The sequence below is a fragment of the Penicillium cataractarum genome (genome assembly GCF_028827025.1).
Source record: "Penicillium cataractarum strain IBT 29864 chromosome Unknown utg000009l, whole genome shotgun sequence".
Lineage (NCBI taxonomy): Eukaryota > Fungi > Ascomycota > Eurotiomycetes > Eurotiales > Aspergillaceae > Penicillium > Penicillium cataractarum.
Genome location: NW_026622745.1, coordinates 4,084,291 through 4,105,931, shown reverse-complemented (window position 1 = coordinate 4,105,931; position 21,641 = coordinate 4,084,291). Strand labels below are relative to the sequence as shown.

At 51.6% G+C, this 21,641-nt stretch overlaps 6 protein-coding genes across 6 annotated transcripts; 3 read left to right on the top strand and 3 right to left on the bottom strand.

Annotated features, from left to right (window-relative positions):
- Nucleotides 1-285: 285 nt before the first annotated feature.
- On the bottom strand, nucleotides 286-1,323 carry N7496_012090 (uncharacterized protein; the record flags this gene model as incomplete). The annotated part of the gene is made up of 1 exon (XM_056705003.1): nucleotides 286-1,323. One exon carries the CDS (start codon nucleotides 1,321-1,323, stop codon nucleotides 286-288), a length of 1,038 nt encoding a protein of 345 aa, XP_056550963.1.
- Nucleotides 1,324-3,154: 1,831 nt separating this feature from the next.
- Nucleotides 3,155-4,472, top strand: N7496_012089 (uncharacterized protein; the record flags this gene model as incomplete). Its single annotated transcript, XM_056705002.1, has 2 exons — nucleotides 3,155-3,256; nucleotides 3,321-4,472. 2 exons carry the CDS (start codon nucleotides 3,155-3,157, stop codon nucleotides 4,470-4,472), a joined length of 1,254 nt encoding a protein of 417 aa, XP_056550962.1.
- Nucleotides 4,473-5,615: 1,143 nt separating this feature from the next.
- Nucleotides 5,616-7,310, top strand: N7496_012088 (elongation of very long chain fatty acids protein; the record flags this gene model as incomplete). Its single annotated transcript, XM_056705001.1, has 2 exons — nucleotides 5,616-6,404; nucleotides 6,471-7,310. 2 exons carry the CDS (start codon nucleotides 5,616-5,618, stop codon nucleotides 7,308-7,310), a joined length of 1,629 nt encoding a protein of 542 aa, XP_056550961.1.
- An 825-nt stretch (nucleotides 7,311-8,135) lies between these two features.
- N7496_012087 (glycoside hydrolase family 35 protein) lies at nucleotides 8,136-11,447 on the top strand (the record flags this gene model as incomplete). The annotated part of the gene is made up of 6 exons (XM_056705000.1): nucleotides 8,136-8,945; nucleotides 9,008-10,001; nucleotides 10,057-10,350; nucleotides 10,409-10,480; nucleotides 10,536-10,623; nucleotides 10,676-11,447. The coding sequence occupies 6 exons, from the start codon at nucleotides 8,136-8,138 to the stop codon at nucleotides 11,445-11,447; spliced, it is 3,030 nt and encodes a 1,009-aa protein (XP_056550960.1).
- Nucleotides 11,448-11,758: 311 nt separating this feature from the next.
- Nucleotides 11,759-13,657, bottom strand: N7496_012086 (putative MFS transporter; the record flags this gene model as incomplete). The annotated part of the gene is made up of 8 exons (XM_056704999.1): nucleotides 11,759-11,925; nucleotides 11,984-12,431; nucleotides 12,488-12,719; nucleotides 12,770-12,930; nucleotides 12,984-13,147; nucleotides 13,200-13,242; nucleotides 13,297-13,356; nucleotides 13,415-13,657. 8 exons carry the CDS (start codon nucleotides 13,655-13,657, stop codon nucleotides 11,759-11,761), a joined length of 1,518 nt encoding a protein of 505 aa, XP_056550959.1.
- Nucleotides 13,658-16,242: 2,585 nt separating this feature from the next.
- On the bottom strand, nucleotides 16,243-18,648 carry N7496_012085 (uncharacterized protein; the record flags this gene model as incomplete). The annotated part of the gene is made up of 3 exons (XM_056704998.1): nucleotides 16,243-16,290; nucleotides 16,353-17,627; nucleotides 17,695-18,648. The coding sequence occupies 3 exons, from the start codon at nucleotides 18,646-18,648 to the stop codon at nucleotides 16,243-16,245; spliced, it is 2,277 nt and encodes a 758-aa protein (XP_056550958.1).
- Nucleotides 18,649-21,641: the final 2,993 nt, after the last annotated feature.

Here is a 21,641-nt window from a genome sequence, read left to right as displayed (position 1 = left end):
AGCTTGAGATTTCTAAAAGTGGAACAAAATCACCGAGAATATACCAAGGAAAAAAAGAGATTCATACTACAAACTAGCCTTTTCACATCTTCTTGTGTTAATATTCCAAAAATGATTGAATCACATTTAGCAAGTTGGATATTAAGAACCCACATATCAAACATCCCTCCATCACAGCGCCAATACTCCAGTGCTCAAAACACATAGAAGAAAACAAATATGTATATAGAAAAGAAACACAATCCTCTCCACCAGGAGCCATCCCAAACCCACTCAATCCATCCCTCATCGGAACGACTGACTTTGACCTTCAATCCGCTCACGCTCATGCTCATCATCAAACGACGAAACAGAAGACATATCATCAAAATCACGCTCATGATCCGTCCGCCCATGCTCCCCCGAAATAATCGACACCCCATCATTATCCTCACTCCGACTCTCAAACGGCATCCGCACACTCACCAACCCAGCACTAGACGGCCCATTGCTCACGCGGCGACTAACCGATGAAACCGGGCGACTGAAGTCACGTAGATCATGTTCCGTAGCGCTGAGTCGTTGATCCACGGGCACTGCCATGGCGATTCCGAGTTCTGTGCGTGGATCGTCTTCTGAGCGTGCAGAGGCAGAGCCGGGTGTCGGTTCGTGGTCGTGACTCCGTGTGACATCGATGACTGGTAGTCGGGATAGATTCATAGCTGCGGGTTCTGGAGAGGCAATGGATATCTTGCGTGTGGTATTCATCAGAGCGGCGGTTGAGACGCCTGGTGTGTTGGTGCCGCTCATTTCGTAAGGTTGCCGGGCGTTGCGGCGCTTTCGGCGACGGATGAAGAAGAATAGCAGGGCTAGGATGATGAGACCGACTATTGCGATGGGAAGGGCAATGGCGAGTTTGGTTTTGACCGAGCCGCCTCCACCCGAGTAAGCGCCGGGGGCTGCTGTTTGAAGGGTACTGGCACTCGTCGTACTGACCGTGCCGGAGAGAGTCATCGGTGTCTCTGTCGATGTAGTTGAGAATGTCGATATCGTGATCAGCGGAGTAGCTGTTTCAGACACCGCAGATAAAATGCTAGTCGAGGTTGGCGTCGTGGATATCCCATTGGTGGTAGTCGTAAATGAGCTCTCGAGCAACCCTTCTGGTAATGAAGCGGTATCTGCTGCTCGACTTTGACCTGCTGCCATCTGCGAAGTCTCTGTAGCCACTGGTGTCGGGTTTCCGTCCGTCCCCCATGTCACGGACGGCTCTGAACTAACGATGGATGCACCTTCCTCCCATCTTGGTTCTCGCTTAAGATTATCTGGATTCATGGAATCGTCCATCCTATGTCCAGCGAGAGTGCACTATACCCAAGATTTCTTCAACTGGAGTGTTCACCGTAGTATCGAGAAGTTGAAAGTTGAAGCCTTGGAAAAATCACAAGACGAACCCTTGTAGCAGACTCAAACAAAGGAAACGGGATCACGCAAGGATACAAAGGACGACTGGGGGCTGGAAATGGGAAATGGGCACTTTTTCAATGGGGCGTTGACGAGTACGGGTGGCTTTCATGACCCCGTATTCCTTTTAGATCGTCTCGGTGATTTTAGCTCTCTTGGGAGTTTAGGGTTGATCCTCGAAGATTGTCGAGAAGTAGAAAATGGATATACTACGGCCGCAGAAGAAAAGATGAAAGTCGCTTGGAGAGCGCCCGCGAAAAAGACAGTGCAGTTTCACAGCCTCCCACGACTTCCTGGGTTCCCTTATTTTTCCCCTCCATCCACCAGTCACCAACACTGCGAAGCCGCTCATTTGCGACGGCGGTTCGCGCAGGTGGAGAGAGGGGAGGGGTTCAGCTTGGGGGCTGCACGTTGGCACAGCCCTGATTGGGGCCGACAACTACAAAGAATTCTCGACAATCCAATCAATCATACCTTAGCCGCGATACTTTGTACGTGTGACGATGGGAGTACGCACATTTATTCGGATACTACGGATATCCTTTTACACAAAGAATGTGTGTTTCTTTTCTGGTTACTTTTATGTGAACTTCATGAAGTTTTGTTTTTAGTTATGACAAATTGGGCGCTCCATGTTCTATATTTACCATCCTAGAGTGGTCGTGCCACGCATTCCTTGGGGCGGAACACGATGGATCGGCGCTCTAGTCCCTTTTGCGTTTAGTCTGCTGCTCGTGAGGCTCCCCCCGTTTTGTTAGACTTGCTGATGATGATCCATTCTTATGACTATGTACGATAATATCCGATGATCAAAGTTCAGGTAAGAGGTGATTGGGTATACGCCCGTATAAATTAAGGTTTGCTGTTTCTTGGACATGATTGCGACCTTTTTTATCTACGGGCATAACGTTCGGGTTTAAAAGAAGGGATAAACTAGATGGATATGGTTCGTATTCCTATACTTTGTACTATCAAGGAACACGAGTTACCAACCTATATCTGTCCATAGCTATATCGGAGTTTCTGTTAATCGCACAAACCGTCAGTCTGATTTCTGCTTTCGATCAGGCCGGTTCTTCTTTCTCGTATCATGGTAGACTGCCCTTAGTCTGCTCGGGGAAATAATAGGACCTTTGTCAATCTGCAAACCTCTAACGGCTCTCGGTGACTTGCATGGCTGCTGTCATCTTCGGCTATTATCTGCCTCGAAGATAAGGCCTGTCTCCAGCAAAGATAGCTCGAATAGAATGACCTTAGCACAACTTGGGTACCCAATCGCCAGATAAGCGATACATGATAGGTCACATCGCTCGTGGGCGTTATGATTCAAGACTTTTCGGTCGATGAGGCTTTATCGTGGCGTATGCTATTCATCCGTCTACTCCCAGGTCTGATGAATGTCTCGATCAAAGGCTTTTTGAATTTAACCATACCGACTTGAACCATCTAGGACTCGAGGCACCTTTACACCTCTCACCTTTACTTTGGCCTAGGGTTAGTTGAATGTGCTCTCGCAAAAAGACCCAGTTCGATCCGTAGAACGAACGAATGCTTGTTTTATTTCCACAGTAGGAGTGGATCCCTGTCAAACCGGATGGAACCGCCTTTCCCAATCGGGATCAGCTTCACGTGACTGCGGACTAAGCGGGGTCAGGTACGTAACTATCCGTTGTCCCCGAGTCTCCTTGACAGCTCATCCGCTTCACTGACCATCATGAGTGGTTTCAAGAATGTGATGAAGGATGGCTGGCATCCTAAGAGCAAGGATGGAAAGAAAGAAAGTTGGCGTGGTGACTTCAAGGGGATCAATCAAGTGGTGAGCTCCTATCCGTTCAACTACCTGGCCAGATGCAAGGCTCGGCCGCTAACGGATATGACAGGCAGGATGGATGGGGAAGGGGAAAGATTCGAGTTCCGATGCCTCCGAACATGTATCCCAACCGCTATCATCACTGAAGGACCCTTCCTCTTTCGGTCCACCACCCAAACACATCCATTATCACGGCGCGGCAGCTCTACCGAATGAGACCACCCCGGATCGTCGAGGGCTTGGAGCTCCGTTATCCCAGAACCAAATCGCAGAACAGAATGCACGCCACCAACAAGCAGTACAGGAAGAAGAGGAAGCTGCACAAAAGCCGCCAGCTCCGCCAATTCCTTATCGGGTGAATACGACTGGGCTCTCTACGAACAATCTCCCACCGCCACCCGTACGGCGCCTGGGTACACCGGAATCTGGTTCTCCTGCTTCGGCTTCTGCTCCTGCACCGGCGAGTGCGAAACCTAGACCACAGCCCCCGCCTCGAGTTCCGCCCCGAAATGCCACACCCGTCTCGCATTCTCCCTCCCCGCCGCCCGCGTACAATGCTACGCCGCCCCCCGCATTACATGGATACGTCAACCAAGAAGCGACATCACGCCTTGCCAACGCTGGCGTTTCGGTCCCGGCACTCGGGATCGGCGAGGCGAACGCTTCCTCACCGGCATCATCGGGTGCGCAAGGCGCAAATATCAATGAATTGCAATCTCGATTCTCGCAAATGCGAACCAACTCGGGCTCGGGGTCTGCAGCACCGCAACCCCCAGCGCGGACTCCTATTCCCAGCGGGAATCGAGAGGACGCTCTGCCTCCCCCTCGCACTTTCCGCGAGCGCCATGCAGATAAGATTGATATGGGCAAGGAGAAGTGGGGTGGAGTGACGTCGCGGTTCAATACCTTTGTGGAGGATCGCAAGTTCTCGGCCAACGCAAACAAGAGAATTCCTCGACCACCCGGTCCCAATTCCCCTAGCACTAGCAGCAGCACCACCACGACTACCACCACCACTAATACACGCCCTTCCGCGGTGGCCGAGATTCCAGCTCAATCAACTGGGAACAGCTCCCTGGAAGCCCAAGCCCAACGCAAGAGAGCACCCCCTCCTCCGCCTCCGAAGAGAGCAGATATGCGTGCAGCTCCTGCAAATGCCTCACCCGCCTCATCCGCCTCGCATACACCGCCGCCTGTGCCGCTTAACACCAGACCCCGCTGAGCGGGGGAGGTCCACGTATCTTGTACCCCGATAGTTCCACTTTTCTTCAACAGCGGCAAATTGACAAATTCAAGAGTAAGCGAACCATGCGTGCGATTCCTCTTTGTACTACACAGCTTGATCGAGGTCGATCTCAATTGCATGAATTCTTCTTGAAAGTTCCCTGTAGTCCTGCACCTTTTTTGCTGCGCCAAGGCCTCGGCCGCATGTGAAGGTCTCCGGTTGGCCGGCGATATCATCTGATTGACGTGATTCTCCGAGATGTTGGGAAAGACATGCTTGCGATGTACAGTTGTACAGTGATCGATTGGTCCCAACAATCTTATGATTATCGGTATGATAATTTGCGCATGAACCCTGTTCTTATATCGGGTACAATTTATCGGAACACATGCGATGATTGTGGAGGCCGGAGTTGTTGGCCTGAAAATCTGCCTGAATTCTGTTTCGCCCAAGCCAATTGTGGCTGAGTCAGCGGGACCAGTTTTTACCCAAGGCAGGTAAGGTTATTCTGGAAATTCCACACTCCAAAAAAAAGCGTGGGGTTTGCAGATGTTTGAACAGTTTGCAGCATTTGCACTTTCAACGAAGTCGCGTATGGCGGTCGCGTGTCGACTTTCTTCTAACGAAGTTTGGTCGTACAGAAGGAATGGAACCCATTTTCAAGGATCTCAAAAAGATCAAAAACAGGATGATCAGCCATGAATTAGTCCTTATTCGTCCTACAGCCAGTCGACTCCATGGATCAATAAGATCAATGGAAAAGATATCCCCCAAAAGAATTGCCACTGCGGATCATAGTGACCGTTTGTCCCAATCTTTGGGGCGCTGCGCCATCAACCTCGGCACTTTCTTCCCCCAATTCCCAACAAACGCGGGCTCCACCACTGCCAGTTGAGCGAGTCCCGCCTGCTGATAAGTCCATTTAGACTTGCTGGGTCTACTTTTATCTGCCTGGTGGAGCCCCCTTTGGTCTTTCCGTGTCGAGACTGTTGCTGAAAAAAGAACTGGTCGCTTTTTTTCTCTTCCTGTTTTTTTTCTTCGTTGGTAGCTCTCTCCGCATTCTACTACTCTCTCATCACAGAGACCAGAAGAAACCTGGTTGATCCTCCCTGTGATCTTCTCTGGCTGTGGGATTCCATCATGTTCGACATCAACGTGCCCACCCAGTTCGGCTCCGGCGTCGTTCGCATTGCGCTGCCACCGGCATCGCTGTTTAGCTTTCCTCCCGCCGAACTTCCCGCGACGATCCCCGCGCCGCACGTTGCAGAGGCGACATGGAAGCAGCCCTTCAACATCCCGGATGACCTCTATACCCAATTGTTGGACGTGCGCGTCCCCATCACGATTGCCAGCGTCTACGCGGTCACCGTCGTCGTGATCAACCGTATCAACAAGAGCCGTGGCTACAAGCCCTACGGTTTCAGCCACACGCCTCTCTTCAAGTTGTTTGTCGTGTTGCATAACGTCTTCCTGGCTGTTTACTCTGCATGGACCTTCATTGGTATGTTCCAGGCCTTTGGCAACGCCTGGGCGGACCGCGACCAGCCCAACGGCCTCGTCGGAGTTGTCGACTCCCTCTGCAAGATCAATGGCCCCCGCGGCTACGGAAATGCCGCTACCTATAGCCCCGTCACCAACCAGTGGTCGATCCCCAACCCCGAGTTCAAGTTGACCGCTGGCCTGCCCGATCAGTCCGACGTTGGCCGTCTGTGGAATGGTGGCCTGGCCTACTTCGGCTGGATCTTCTACCTGTCCAAGTTCTACGAGGTCGTCGATACCGCGATCATTCTGGCCAAGGGCAAGAAGAGTTCGACTCTGCAGACCTACCACCATGCCGGTGCCATGATGTGCATGTGGGCCGGTATTCGTTATATGGCAGCTCCTATCTGGATCTTCACCTTGGTGAACTCGGCCATTCACGCGATGATGGTATGTTCTTCCAACGTTGCGCTATATTACTGTGAACTTCCATAGCTAACCTCTTTTCCCTATTAGTATACTTACTACACCATCACCGCTCTGCGCATTCGTGTCCCCAACGCGATCAAGCGTAGTTTGACCACCATGCAGATCACCCAATTCGTCTTCGGCACCAACATGGCCGCCGCCTATCTCTTCGTTCACTACACCATCCCCTACCCCGCTGGAAGCGCCGCTCTGAAGCACCTGTCCAAGGCCGCTCCCGCCGTTGCGACTGCCGTTGCTGAGGCGGGCTCCATCCCCTGGTTGAAGAAGCTGGCTCTGCGTGCTGCCGGTGCCGAGGGCATTGCTGAGAACGTTGGTGGAGCCGTTGCTGCCCCGGCCACTGGCTACACCCAGGAGATGATGACCTGTGTCGACACCTCCGGCCAGGCCTTTGCCATCTTGCTCAACGTTTCCTACCTGTTGCCCCTGACCTGGTTGTTCGCCCGTTTCTTCGTCCGATCGTACCTTAACCGCAAGGACCCCAAGCAGCCCACCCACATGGAGGCTGCTGAGAAGGCTGGTATGGATGCTCTCAAGGGCCTCAGCCGTGAGATCCGTCGGGCCGCCATCGAGGGCGAGAACAGCGAGAACACCGATGAGGAGGTTGTCAAGGCTCACGTGCAGAAGATTACCGCGCAAACTGTGACCCAGGACTCTCCCGTCCGAACACGTTCGTCTGCTGCCAACAAGGCCAAGGCTGCTGCTGCGGCCGCCGCCTCTGCAAACGAGTCCGCCTCGGATGAAGGCTTTTCCACTGTCCCTGCAAAGAAGGGTGCTAAGAAGCAGACCAAGAGCGAGCGCGAGTCTGCCTCAAATGTGCCAGAGACCAAGGGGCAGAACCCGTTTGGCGTTCTGGACAACAATGCTTGAGTTAGATTGAAGGGGATGGGTGACATCGATTTGCGGCATAAAATTTTTGGAGTCTTGGAGTTCAGCGCAATATCCACTTCCTTTATCTGACGCGGACGTGGCATGATATGCTCTGCCCGATTCGCTATATCTTTATCTCCCCATTGGCTACATGCATGTTCCTAGGCCACAGGTACTTTTGAGCTGTGCTTGTCAAGACCTGCCTTAGCGGGGCATCTCGCTTCGGTCCAAAAGACCCAAGCGGGCCAAGTGAGTCCGGGGATATCGAGGACTAATTGCATTGTGATTGCCATTAGCTTCATCCTCTCGGAGATCCGGTAGACCGGTCGTCCTGCTTGGGAATGGCGGGGATTTCGGATATTTACATCACGGACCTCACCGTTGGCTGGTTCTTGGGGGCTTCGCTTGTTTTAGATTAAAGTAAAGACACGACCGGGATGTATATTATATAATCGGAATTCCAAAAGTGCAAATTTTCCCTAGAGATGCCTCGTTAGCTCTGTAGTAATTTCCATCATCTCCACCTCTCGCAGCCAGCTGAATGGAGGAAAAAAGACATCCCGCCATAGTCCGCGCGGGGAAGACCTGAACTCCACCTCATCTTCGCTTCAATCCCTGTTAAATTACCCTTGACGCAGACTAAGACTGATTAGCAACGCATTCTATTTCACCCCACATTTTTCTCCGAGAAGCAAGTTCTTCAAGCACGCATCATGAGTCCAATGCAACATAAATTGGACCCCCCGGTCCGAAGTGGCCGTCGCGAAGCTCGAATCAATCGATCGGCAGCTTGATAACTCGGCAGCAGTCCGAGTCTGATTCAAGATGACGCGGGCAACTCGTCTCTTCTACGGATTGGGAACGATTTTCTCTCTGCTAGGCGCTACGGTTGCCGCGGAGAATTCAACGACTACGGAATGGCCACTGCACGATGATGGTCTGAACGAGGTCGTTCAATGGGATCACTTTAGTTTCCAGGTCAACAGCCAGCGAATTTTCATCTTCTCGGGTGAATTCCACTACTGGCGTATCCCCGTTCCGGGTCTTTGGCGCGATATCCTCGAGAAGATCAAGGCAGCTGGTTTCACGGCTTTCGCCTTTTACTCGAGCTGGGCCTACCATGCGCCCAATAACCAGACGCTCGACTTTACCACCGGGGCGCACGATTTCACCCCTCTCTTCGAGCTGGCCAAGGAACTTGGTCTGTACATTATTGTTCGACCCGGTCCGTACGTCAATGCGGAAGCCAGTGCTGGTGGATTCCCTCTATGGCTGACCACCGGTGCCTACGGCACCCTTCGCAACAATGATACGCGTTATACGAATGCTTGGACGCCGTATTTCACCAAAATGTCCCAGATCACCAGCAAGTACCAGGTCACCGATGGAGAGAATGCGTTGGTCTATCAAATCGAGAATGAGTATGGAGACCAATGGATCGGTGATGCCTCGGACCGCGTGCCTGATGAAAGCTCTATCGCTTATATGGAGCTTCTCGAGGCTAATGCCCGTGCTAATGGTATTACCGTGCCGTTAACTTCCAATGATCCGAATATGAACACGCACTCGTGGGGAAGTGATTGGTCGGACGAGGGTGGTAATGTGGATGTTGCTGGAGTCGACTCGTACCCTTCGGTAAGTCTATTGATATACTTCGACTATGGCCCGTTGTGACTAATGAATATGATCTGGAATAGTGCTGGACTTGCGATCTCAGTCAGTGTACCTCTACAAACGGTGAATACATCGCTTTCTCGGTTATGGATTACTACGATTACTTCCAAGAGTCCCAACCCACCATGCCTGGATTCATGCCCGAGTTCCAAGGTGGTTCGTACAACCCCTGGGGTGGTCCAGAGGGCGGCTGCGCCGAGAACTCGAACCAGGACTTTGCCAACCTCTTCTACCGATGGAACATTGGCCAGCGTGTCACTGCCATGAGTTTGTACATGTTGTTCGGAGGAACTAACTGGGGTGCCATTGCTGCCCCGGTCACTGCCAGCAGTTACGATTACTCGGCACCCATCTCGGAGGATCGATCTATTGGAGACAAGTACTACGAGACCAAGCTGCTGGCTTTGTTCACTCGCTGCGCGAAGGACCTGACCAAGACCAACCTCATCGGTAACGGCACTCAGTATACCGACAACTCCAACGTTCGAGCCTATGAGCTGCGCAACCCCGACACCAACGCCGGTTTCTATGCGACTTTCCACACCAACACCTCCGTCTCCACGAACGAGGCATTCCATGTCAAGGTGAACACCTCTGCTGGTGTCTTCACTGTTCCCAAGCATGGCGGTGTGGTCCGGTTGAACGGACACCAGTCCAAGATCCTGGTTACCGATTTCACCTTTGGCTCGAAGACATTGCTATACTCTACCGCCGAAGTTTTGACCTATGCCGTCTTTGACAAGACCCCCACTCTGGTCCTTTGGGTGCCCACTGGTGAATCAGGCGAGTTCAATGTCAAGGGCGCGAAGAAGGGATCCATCAACAAGTGCCAGGGATGTTCTGGTGTGAAGTTCTACAAGGAAAATGGCGGTCTGACTGCTACCTTCACCCAATCTTCCGGCATGAGCGTGTTGGAGATTGATGACTTCCAGGTTATTCTGCTCGACAGAACTGCGGCGTATAAGTTCTGGGCTCCTGCGCTCACTAATGACCCGCTTGTACCGGAAACAGAGAGTGGTATGTCTCAATATCCCAATTTGAGTTCCAGACTAAATCTAACACTCATTTGCAGTTCTCGTTCAGGGACCTTACCTCGTTCGCGGCGCTACTCTATCGGGTTCAAAGCTTGCTGTGACGGGTGATGTTGTCAACGCCACGACTCTGGAGGTCTTCGCCCCCAAGGCAGTCAAGTCTATTACCTGGAATGGAAAGACCCTTCACACTCAGCGTACCGACTACGGTAGTCTGAAGGGCTCTATTGCGGCAGCCAAGAAGGTTAGACTACCCTCCTTTGGATCTTGGAAGATCAAGGACAGTCTTCCTGAACGTCTGACTACTTATGATGACTCTGGAGCTGCGTGGGTTGGTAAGTGCTATTTAGAACAACTGCAGCTTATAAAATGGCGTCCTAACGATAATTACAGATGCGGACCACCAGTCCACCCAGAACCCGCGCACCCCCACGACCCTGCCAGTCATGTATGCAGACGAATATGGTCAGCATTATCCCCTCTCTATTACTCGAAATACCTAATCCTAACTTACCTACAGGCTTCCACAATGGTGTCCGTCTCTGGCGTGGATACTTCAACGGCTCCGCAACGGGAGCCTACATCAACGTCCAGGGTGGATATGCCTTGTAAGTAGCCCCAAACTTACCCTCCAATATCAACACTAACATAATAATACAGCGGCTGGTCTGCCTGGCTGAACGGCCAATTCCTCGGCTCCTTCCTCGGCGACGCCTCCGTCGAAGCAGGCAACCTAACGCTCTCCTTCACAAACGCAACCGTCAACACCAACAAGCCCAACGTCCTCCTAATCGTCCACGACGACACAGGCCACGACGAAACAACCGGCGCCCTTAACCCCCGCGGTATCCTCGACGCCAGCCTGCAAGGCTCTTCCTCCGGCTTCACCCACTGGCGTCTAGCCGGTACCGCCGGCGGCGAGTCAAACCTCGATCCCGTCCGTGGCGTCTACAACGAAGACGGTCTCTACGGCGAACGTGTCGGCTGGCATCTGCCCGGCTTCGACGACTCAGCCTGGACCAAGACTTCGAGTCTGAGCTTCACCGGTGCGACGGTGAAATTCTTCCGGACTACCGTGTCGCTTGATTTCGCGTCCGACACCGACGTCTCTATTTCATTCGTCTTGTCCACGCCGTCCAGCGCGACTAAGGCCTATCGTGCCCAGATCTTCGTTAACGGGTACCAGTATGGTCGGTATAACCCGTACATTGGCAACCAGGTGATTTATCCCGTTCCGGCGGGTATTCTCAACTACAATGGTGAGAATACGGTTGCTGTTGCGGTTTGGGCGCAGACGGAGGAGGGTGCGACTATTGGGGTCGATTGGCGGGTTAACTACGTTGCTGATAGTTCGTTGGATGTTGTGAGTGTTAGTGATAAGGCGGAGGGATTGAGGACTAAGTGGACTGAGGAGCGGAAGAAGTACGCTTGATGGGGTGGAAAATATGTGTATAGTGGGTTTTGAATGGAGCTGAGAGAATTAATGTCGAATTCAAGTGGCAATTCTCTTTGAGTAGTTTTGAAGAGCAAGGTTCAAGGAAGAAGTATATTCATTACTCGATATATTCCCTGGGAAATCCAATTCCCATACCTAGCTAAGCAATCTAAATAAGTCCGTAATCATTTCAATAGAGCAATATGACCATGATCATTCAAACCCAAACGGCATCTCACATCTAAGCAACGTAAAAAGTCAAACACGCAAGTCTGATAGACACCAAATTGACCACCGCGTTCAAAAATCTAAACCAAGAAACGGAAGCCACGGCTACTGGCATGACCAGGAACAGATCCCTCGACGTGCTCACCACGATCAAGCTTCTTATTCAGACGGACCAGGATGAACCGCAGGGCAGTAGCAGCCAGGATAGCAATGAACGCAGTAGCACAGTTCACAGACATAGCAGGAACTAAAAGCATCATTAGCCTCGCTCAACAGAAGATCCAACATTCTAAGGTAAGACTTACCGAACCGCGGGCCATCGCTGGTAGGATACATATAACTAGCATAGATACTGCTCGCATTGCTGACACAGTTAATAGCAGCGAGGGCGGCAGCACGCTTCGACGCCGGACGAGGCAGGGTATTCGAGATCCAACCCAGAGCCACGACGTATCCGGAGTAGAAGGACGGCACCATGAGCATCATGGAGAGGTATCGAGGGGCGGTACTGGTCGTAGCGGCAGCGATGATGAAGGCTGCCACGGAGACGTATAGCGGAAGTGTGACGTGGAAATAACGCTCGCCCGTGCGATCGGCATGCCAGGCATTGGCGAATGCGCAAATGACGGCGAGACAGTATGGAGGCGCGGTAAGGAGGAGGGTTTCGATGTTGCCGTAGTTAAGGGTTTTGACGACGGTGGGGAAGAAGTTTGTGACGGAGGCGGAGGAGACGATGCACAGGATCATAAGCATCTACATGAGGAGAGTGTTAGCCGGTGGAGTATGTCGAGGCGATCCGGACTACCTACCAGAATGTATGTCTTGATATCGGTAAAGGCAAGCTTTGCACCGTGCAGGAAGGACTGCTGCTCGCTGTCAACCCAGTCGTCCTCGCCGATATCCTCTTCCAGACGCCAAGCAGCGAGTTCCTTCTCCTCTTCGGTAAGCCAGCTAGTGGTACGGGGAAAGTTGGGTAGGACGAAGATGGCGATCACAGCGACGACGATAGTGATAGCGCCTTCGATGATGAACAGCCAGCGCCTGATAAAGTTAGAAGAAGCACTCGATGATACCAGTGATATTAATCTTACCAGGCACGAAGACCAAGCTTGTTATCCATGCCACTGGTGATACCTGCGGCAATGAGACCGGAGAAGGCACCCGAGAGGAGAGAGCCAGAGTACAGGGCGGCAGTACGGAAGCCCAGTTCCTTGCGGGTATACCACGCACTCAGGAAGTAGAGGCAGCCGGGCTTAACAAGAATCAGTCATTGAACTTCTTCGCGAGAGTATACAGGAAACGTACGAAGTAAGCAGCCTCGACAAAACCGAGGAAGAACCGAATCACAACAAGACCGGCAAAGTTGTGAGCAGCTGCAGTGGCCGTCGAGATGATACCCCAAAGGACCATGGCAGTGGGGAGGTAGATAGCAGGCTTTCCGAACTTGTTGAGGAGCAAATTGGAGGGGACTAGTCATTATTAGGGTGGTTCGGTGATGCTGGCTCATGAATGAATACTCACTTTGCATCAAGAGGTAACCAACGAACAAGATACTAACACATGTCTGTCACTAGTTCAGTACAATATTCACGATTGGGGTATTTCAAGTTCAGCATACCAGGTACTGGTTACCAACGAGGCCCAAGTCCTTCTCCAAACCAGCCAATCGAGCCGCAGCCTAGTGAAGCAGTGTTAGTCGTGTCATCTGCAAAACTCGAGGATTACATAGAACTAACAATATTGTTTCTGTCAAGGTAATTGAGGATGTACATGATAATAATCATGGGCAGCAGGCGGATATCAATCTTGCGAACGAGAGCCTTTTCAGCCGCCGCACGCTCTTCGGGCGACAAACCAGCAACATAGGCCGGTGCCTCCTTTCTCGGATTGGGCTTGTTGGCATTGGCAACAACCTCCACATTGTCCACATAGGACTTGTCCATATCGGCGGCCTCAATGTCTTGCGATGGACGAGACATGTTGACGCGTGCTCAAATGTAACGTGAAGAATAGATCAGGAAGTATAAACAAACGAGACGTAGCCAGATATCACGCCAAAGACAGCAAGTGGCCCAGTCACGCAAAGATAAAGAAAATGCCACAGGACGCAAGGGGTAGGAGGACGAAATAAAACGTCTACAGGGGGCAGGACGAGCGACAAGAAATAAGAATCCCTCGCACAACCAAAGCCACAAGTATCGGGCCAGCCGGTGTCTACAGAAAAGAAAGTTTTTCAGCGTCCGAGTTGACCGTAACTTTTTGTGGGAAGCCGGCCAGATGTGGCGTAACGAATCCCGAGAATGAACAATCCCGGTGCAACAGCCAAGCTCATATGGGGAACAGACACGAAGGACCATGTCTATGTGGATAGGAGGGGACGTAGAATGGCCCGACCCCCCAACCAGAGCCGGTCATACGGCACGGTTCAACCCCACGGGGGCGTGCCGAGAAGATAAACTCCGTGCTGCATGGTCAGCTTGACGAGAGAGAGAAACGGCATGAGAAGGCGACTATAGCCAATGGCGGACCCTGGACCCTTACGGGGCCCACAAAGCGTGGGGGAAAGGAGGGGGGTCCGGGGAAGGAATGGAGAAGCGAAAACATGGGGGTGTTGCTCCAGAGTTGTTGTGGAACGAGCTACAACAGGGTCTCCCGCCATCAACTCAATCCCGTTAGTCCTGTTGGTCCCTAGGTTTTGCCAAGGGGTCTTGCTCCTCGGTTGTTGAGATGGCCAGGGCGTGGGGGTTGCACAAGAATTGCCTCTCAGGGTCTCCGAACGTTCCCGTCCCATTTAGGAGAGACCAAATATGATTGGATTCTTTTCATGTCATAGAATGCACTTGCTGTCTCGCACTAAACCCCGTGGGGATTGTCGATAGAGTGGAGGGTTGCAATGGACGGGGGTAGCCAAGGCAGTCAGCGGGGACGTTCTTGGCTCGGGGGCAACCCCTGCTAGTCGACATCATTCTCAACGTTGTCGCACGGTTTGTATTATTGGCTCGTTCAATTTTCATCTGTATGGCCACGGTCGTTGACACGGTGAGGTGTAGACCCGGTGTGTGGAAGAGGTAAAGGCAGCCTGTGGGGGAAGTTTGCGAGAATCTAGTCCTCAGAACCTTATCTCGTGCTGTTCTGCAAGACCGACTTACCATAACCCTTGCCCACTACGGTGAGGCATAAATATTCCCAGAAAACCCATCATGAGAAGTGCCCCATTTTATTTCCAACTTATGAAAATCATGGAGCAAAAAGATATATCGAGCACAAGCCTATATTTCACAACGTTACCTCCACGTAGCCCAAAATACACAAGCACTACAGCGCCGATGAGAATAAGCCATGCAGCCAAGCGATAACCTGGAGATTCTCTCGGCAGACTTGTCATTCTTTGACCAGTGATCCATACGAGGCTGACAAGAACCCTACTGAACATAAGCTCCTGCGGCAGCCACATCATCGCCCGCAGTGATACACCTTATACTTCCGAAATCCGAGCCAATGCCAGTCATTCCTTGCACGGTCCGTCTAGAATTGACTTTGCCTATCGGGCATATCAAACCTATCAGATGGTAGATGCAAGGACTCGAGCCAGCTGTCCGGAGAACTCTTGCATACCTGGCATTCACTGCTTAATCCTAGTCCTACGTAACTACAAAGTTGTTGTTCAAGCACGGTGCAGGACCATTGAAACGACTTCACATTAACGCCTATCCCAAACTTAAAACAGAAGATAATTTTGCAGAATGCTTCTTCGCCAGGCACAACTACTCAATATCTCTGCAAGTGGCAAGGTCTCAAGATACAACGAAATAAAAAAAAAAGATACACAGCAAAGTTAATCACAAAAGCAAAAGGAAATAATAGGCGAAAATGCAGACGCTCGGATTGCGTTCAGACGAGCTGATGAGATGATAATAGTAGAGTTAACTTGGAAAAAAAAAGAGGAGGTCCCGACATGACCATGGCAGAATGATGTGCTAGAAAATCAAAATGAAAGACATGGGGAAGAGCCACAGAAGAAAAAGAAAAAGAAAACCAAGCCCAGTTTGCCGACGCTCCCAATACTCAATGACAATGACAATGTTTCGGTTCAAATGCATGCGGAAAAGACAGATAGAAATAGTGCAAAGTGGAGTGCCGTGGAAAGGAGAAAAAAGAGGTTGACGAGAGACTAGACCGCCGCGCCTGGCATGTAGTAAATGGCATGGAAGGCAACGTTCATTAGATTGACGGATCAACGCCCAGGGCAGAGAAAACGCAACAGGGAAATGCGCAAGCGTCGGCGGCGACATGACGAAGAGTGAAGTTTTGAGACAAGCCATACCATGTTGATCGGCGTACTGAGACCAGTTGTGAAGAGCCACATCAAGAGTAACAACTGGGAAGAGCGTGGGCAGAGTGGTTGGGTTGCCGAGATACGGGGAGAGAGAGCGAGAGCGTGGAAGATAAAAGGGGCAAAAAGATCATCAAACACCCCCCGATCGCCAAAGTAAATGCAGATCTATGGACTTGGATGTAGACTCGAGGTAAGAAACCACGCAAAAAACAATCCCGACCAGTGAAATCAAATGAAGTGCGTGTAGATCTTGGAGTTCTCATGAACTTCCATCTCCTAGAGGCTAAGTTAGTATACACAAATCAAATCGAGTAGAGGGAGTTCATGACGATGCTTACCATTTTGAAGTTGTTGATCTCCTCTCGGATCTGTTGAGCGAGCAGCGGCGTCAAACGGTTGCAAGTAGCAATGTCTCCGCGACGATCATACTCGCCACTAGGCCAGGTGTCGTGGAATTGAATGCGAGGACTGAACATGATGTTGCGTGAACCCGGTTGTGGGGTGATGGGAGCGCTCTTAGCGTCACCACCCGAAAACCTTCCACCTTCCGACATGAAGTAGTCTTCACCGGCAATCTTGACATGGTCGGTCGGACGAGCAGCCCGGGCTCCCTCATCGGGGGTCGTTGGCGCACTGGAATGTGGCGAGTCACTGCCATTCTGTGCACGAGCCTGGGATGACACACCGAGGTCCGAGTTGGTCTTCTTCAGGATACCCCTGGTCTGGCGAATGTTCGCCAAGACCTCTGCACGTTCACGCTCACCTCCAAGGATGCTCTTGCGCGTGTCACCGGTGTTATCCGAGACACTGCGTTGTTGCGGGCGATCACGGATAGAAGCAGATCGACGAGGCTCCGAGCCACCTTCAGCCTTGGGGAACACTGTGCCACCACGGGGCACGTCTTGCAGATCGGGATTCACTGTTACGCTCTCCAGGTCCGCTCGTTCGCCCTCAACATTGACCACTGAGATTTTAGGAGCAGCCATAGGCTGTTCCGGCGATCCAACTCCGCCTTCAATTGAGTTGATGCTAGCAATTGACTTAGGACGAAACAGGCCGACGAGGGATCGGCCACCTCGCTTCATACCCTTACCCATCTTCCGGAGCATCATTGACGCCGAGGAAGCGGTCGATGAGACGGACAAAGCATCGGTGGAGCCACGGAAGAAGTTGCCCTGATGAGAGTATATACTCTCACCCAAACCACTGGCTTCTTGTTGTTCAGCAATGGCGGCTTGTTCTTCTCCCAACTCCTCACGAAGAGCTTCCCGGCGAGCCTGCTCGGCGGCCGCGGCCTCTCGCTTGTTCGCAGCATTCTGTGCGGAGGATGCCTTCAACAGCTCCGAAGCACTGCCGAAGGAGAAGGCGCGTCGCAGACGTGATTTCCCCGGGCGCTTTGGGTCATTCTTCAGCTCGGCTAGGCGTTTGGCGGCCGGCGACTCAGTTGGTGGTGACGAAGCCGTGGTAGTCTGAGCGGTTGTCGGTTCAGTCTTTGGAGACTCGGGTGAAGTGGACGGTTGTGAGAGAGGCGAGGGTTTACTCGGGCGCTTCTCCTCCGGCCTGCCAGTCTTACTGGTGATGGAACCTGCATCGTGAGACGGCCCTTCTCGTATCTATTAAAGTAATTTGTCAGTTTAATCGCTCTTAAGACAATACGTCAAATCCCAAAGGCAGCCTTACCGAAGAGGTTGACGAGTGTGCTGAGTGGACACTCCCCGAGCTATCCCGGTGCGAGTGAGCCGAGCGGGGCCTTTGATTCGTGTCGAATGCGATAAAGTCGTATGGACCTGACTGAGGAGATGAGGAGATGGGCATTTGAAGATCCAAGCTAGGATACGCAGCTGGGTCCATATTTCCCAAACTCCGGCGACGGTATCGCTTGGCGAGTTCCGGCTGTGACCTCTCCAGGTGAGACGAGTCGTCCACGCTGGAAACACGATTGTGGCCATTTGACCGGAGAACGGGTGGCGGGCTGACAGTCGTCTTCTCGTCAATGGCGGGAGGGGTCGACACGGGGACTGGTGATTGAGACCGAGCACTCTCTGTCCGTTGTTGATTCGCACGACGATAACGGTTGGGAGATGGCTTTGCGGAGCCAGCGGGGGAGGAGATATTCATGACGTTGGGAGGAGGGAGGTTGGCAGTCGATAGAGGGCGGAGCGGTTGCTCAGTTCTCAATTTCCGGGAAGGAAGAGCACTGTCGTCCTTGGAAATATGGGAACGGAAAGAAGAGTTTGATGAAGAGGAAGTCGATACAGAACCAGCTGCAGAATTGTTGACGCGTGAGTTGCCCGTGTACGATGGATTCAAGGAACCCTGGTGAATCGCAGGAGCGGAAAAGGTACGATGCTCCGGTCGAAGATGGGGTGACCACGACTGGCGATGCTGGGTTGTGGGGGAGGAGGCCGAAGGAGCCAGATTGGGGGCGTAGGCATAGGGAGCCACAACCTGGTGGCCTGCGCGATAACTCCCGGAATTGCCGGTATTGAATGAGCTCCAGGACATGTTCTGGTAGTGAGAGCCTGAATTCTGGGCCGACGAGGAGACGAAGGTGCCCGAGGAGGAGGAAGGACGCGTCTGGAGCACCGGTACCGTGCTACTGTGTTGGGGAATCGTTTGAACCAGCGCAGCCATAATTGTTGCTTTCCGTCAAAGTTGACTAGGGAGATTTCACGAGTGTCCGGGTCGGGTCAGATATCGACAAGGCAACTCGCGGTGAAATTGAACGGCACAAGACGGTCGTGGTCAGGACAGATGAGGTCGAGGAACAAGACGGAGTACTGATAGGGGAACCGAAAGGAGAAGTGTTAGTGTGGATCCCTAATTATGATAATCGTCGAGATATATGGGTCGCCGGGGTATGGAGGGAGAGAAGGATCGGTGGGAAAAGGGGGGAGCAGAATGGATTGTCGTCAATTTTTTTTGGGTTCTTGGTGGACAAGTTTTGTAGGGAGGGATCGAATGGCAACGCGTCAGCCAGGGGCAAGAGGAACCATACCTGTTCTAAAAGTCGTGAACATAAAAAAAAGTATAGTTGTACAGCGATTAAAAGAAAGAGACCAAGGACGCTTGATGCCGATAAGAGAAAAATGCAGAAGAACTCGAAGCCAGGCGAGTGATAGAAACGAAAGGTGGTCGGATGGGGAACCCCGGAGATGACAAGTCGTGTCGGGAGGACGGGGAAGGTAGGGGGTAGGATGTTGTTAGAGGCATGTACAAGAAGCGAAAGAAGAAGAAGAAAAAAGAAAAGAACCCCGAAGAATAACAAGACCAGATCCAAAGAAGGGCACAGTCGAGAAGTGCCGCTCGTAGGACTGGGGGGGAGGGGGGGATGTTGAATGAATGGGGGGGGGAGGAGGAGAGTGGGAAAGGGAAGAAAAAGAGGGAAAGGGAGAAGGGAGGGGGCGGAGTGGAAAGTTTGGCGGTTGATTCTCCCGGCAGTATAAAATAATCACCAGTAATCCAAGCAAGACATACGTCAATATTGATGAAAAAGGAAGAAAAAAAATAGTTTTCTTCTAATTCCCCAGATTGTCCAAAAACTTTTTAAAAAGGGGGGATTGTTTGATCCAAAGAACGTAAGAGGAAAAGGAAAGGCTACTAGGAAAAGTATAATAATACCCATGCAGCTGGACTATGGAGCACAACGGATTCAGTTTGTCGACAGTGGAGGTTGGCAGCCTTCAAGGACTTGAGAAATTCAGAGGCTAGGGAGACCAGTGATTATAATTCCATATGATTGACTGTCCACCAGTGAGTGTGTCCTCTGCACGGAGTACCTCGTTGTGCTAATTATGGGAGTGGGTACGGATTACTATGGAATAGAATACAGTTAGGTGCATACATAACTCCGGAGAGAATTACAATTTGATCATGTTCTTGTTCCTGAAGTATACTCATTATCTGCTTCTATCGGTAATACTAGACTCTTTTATATTGATATTCTTAGTATTCCCACCATGATTATCGGGGTCTGATCAATTGCGGAGGATTTCCCACTCTACGACCAAGGACGGAGCAGCGACGCCTCCGTGCTGGAGACTGCTGGAGGGCCGCACCCGATCGCCAATCAGCATTGCGGAGCCCGTTAGCTCACTTCTCGGGCTGATTTTAGGGGGCAGATTGGTCTAAGCTTGGGGGGAAATACTGGGAACTATCCAAGTGCCACACCGGATAGGGCGGGATAAACACCTCGAGAGAGGGGGGAGGACGGAGTTGGTACTTTGGAAAGTACAGAGTAAAGTACGTACAGTCTATGATCATCTGGCAAGAATATCCGGGCCATAATGTCGTGCTGGAAGTATGCACGCCGCGGCTGTACCTGACGCTGGGGCTCGAATTGGGAGCAGAGGCCCCCTATTTATGTCTTTTTGTCTTCTTGCCTTGGCCCGTCTCTCGCATGACTCGAGAGTTTTTTCTTTATTTTGTACCCCATAAAATCTGATAAATCTCGTGATTATTGTACTTTGTAATAATTACTGTTACCCAGCCAGAAGAAAAAAAAACTCTCTAGGGACCCAAGCGTCCCGCGATTGGCGACGGGGACACTAAGACAGCTGGGTGCAACGCTATCCCTCGACGGCGTTTTTTTCTCCACGTCCACAGCGAATCCACAAGCGTTCGCCGAAACAGATGGCGGCTCCGTGCACCGCACGTGCTTGGGGTTGACATTCTTTGTATTTGTTGTACGGAGTACAGTATGTCTGACAGATGATAAGTTGATCAATTTGTACGGAGTACTTGATAATTAATGCCAAGCTATGATCGTGTGGTCTGTGGGAAAGATCGTTTATACTCCGTCTTCTATATAATAGAACCAATTCGCCCGTATACTTCCAGATTCGGACTCTTCTCATGATATCCATATATATCGTCCTTTCGCCGGTCGCCATGAACTATCACTATTTCTCCTACCTTGATTTTCAACAAAAAAAAACTCCCATCCTCCCCACACCGAAACGCGCGCTCCGGGAATTTCCAGCGAGCGGGCTGATGGTGGTTCCATGGATCCCCCTGTGGATAGCTCAGCTCCCCAACTCACTCGATCCATTTAAATCCAATTGATCCCACCGTGATCCAAATCCTCTCGTTATCTCCCGTCAACTTTGTCACAGACTGCCACCCAGGTACCCGCCCGGTGAAACTACAGCCGTCAGACTGGACGGTAATGGGAGACGGGAACGCAGTTTCAGCCGGGACTGGAGCCATCGCAGAAACACATATCAATTATCGATCCACCTACCCGAGAAGATAATTACATACAGCGCATAGGCAGCAGACTGGGACAATATCAATGATGCAATCGATCTCTGGAACTTGTGGAATTACGGATCAGGCTGAAAGGTTTGACCAATCGCCCGATTCTGCCGAACCAGATAGCGTGATCATGGTTCGCGACGGTTATCGGGAAGTCAAGGGAAGTTTGGAACCTGGCGGGGACTCGAGATTGAGGGAGTTTAGAAGTGGTGGATAGGTTTGTCCCTTTCATTATTCTCTCCATCATTCCCGTGTCTGGTCATGTCGCGTGAATAATTTAGCATTCGATCCGCTCGTAGATGACTGACTAGTGTACCTCGGTGGACAATCAACGTACTAATCCCAGTAGACAGCGTACTTGATGATCCTAT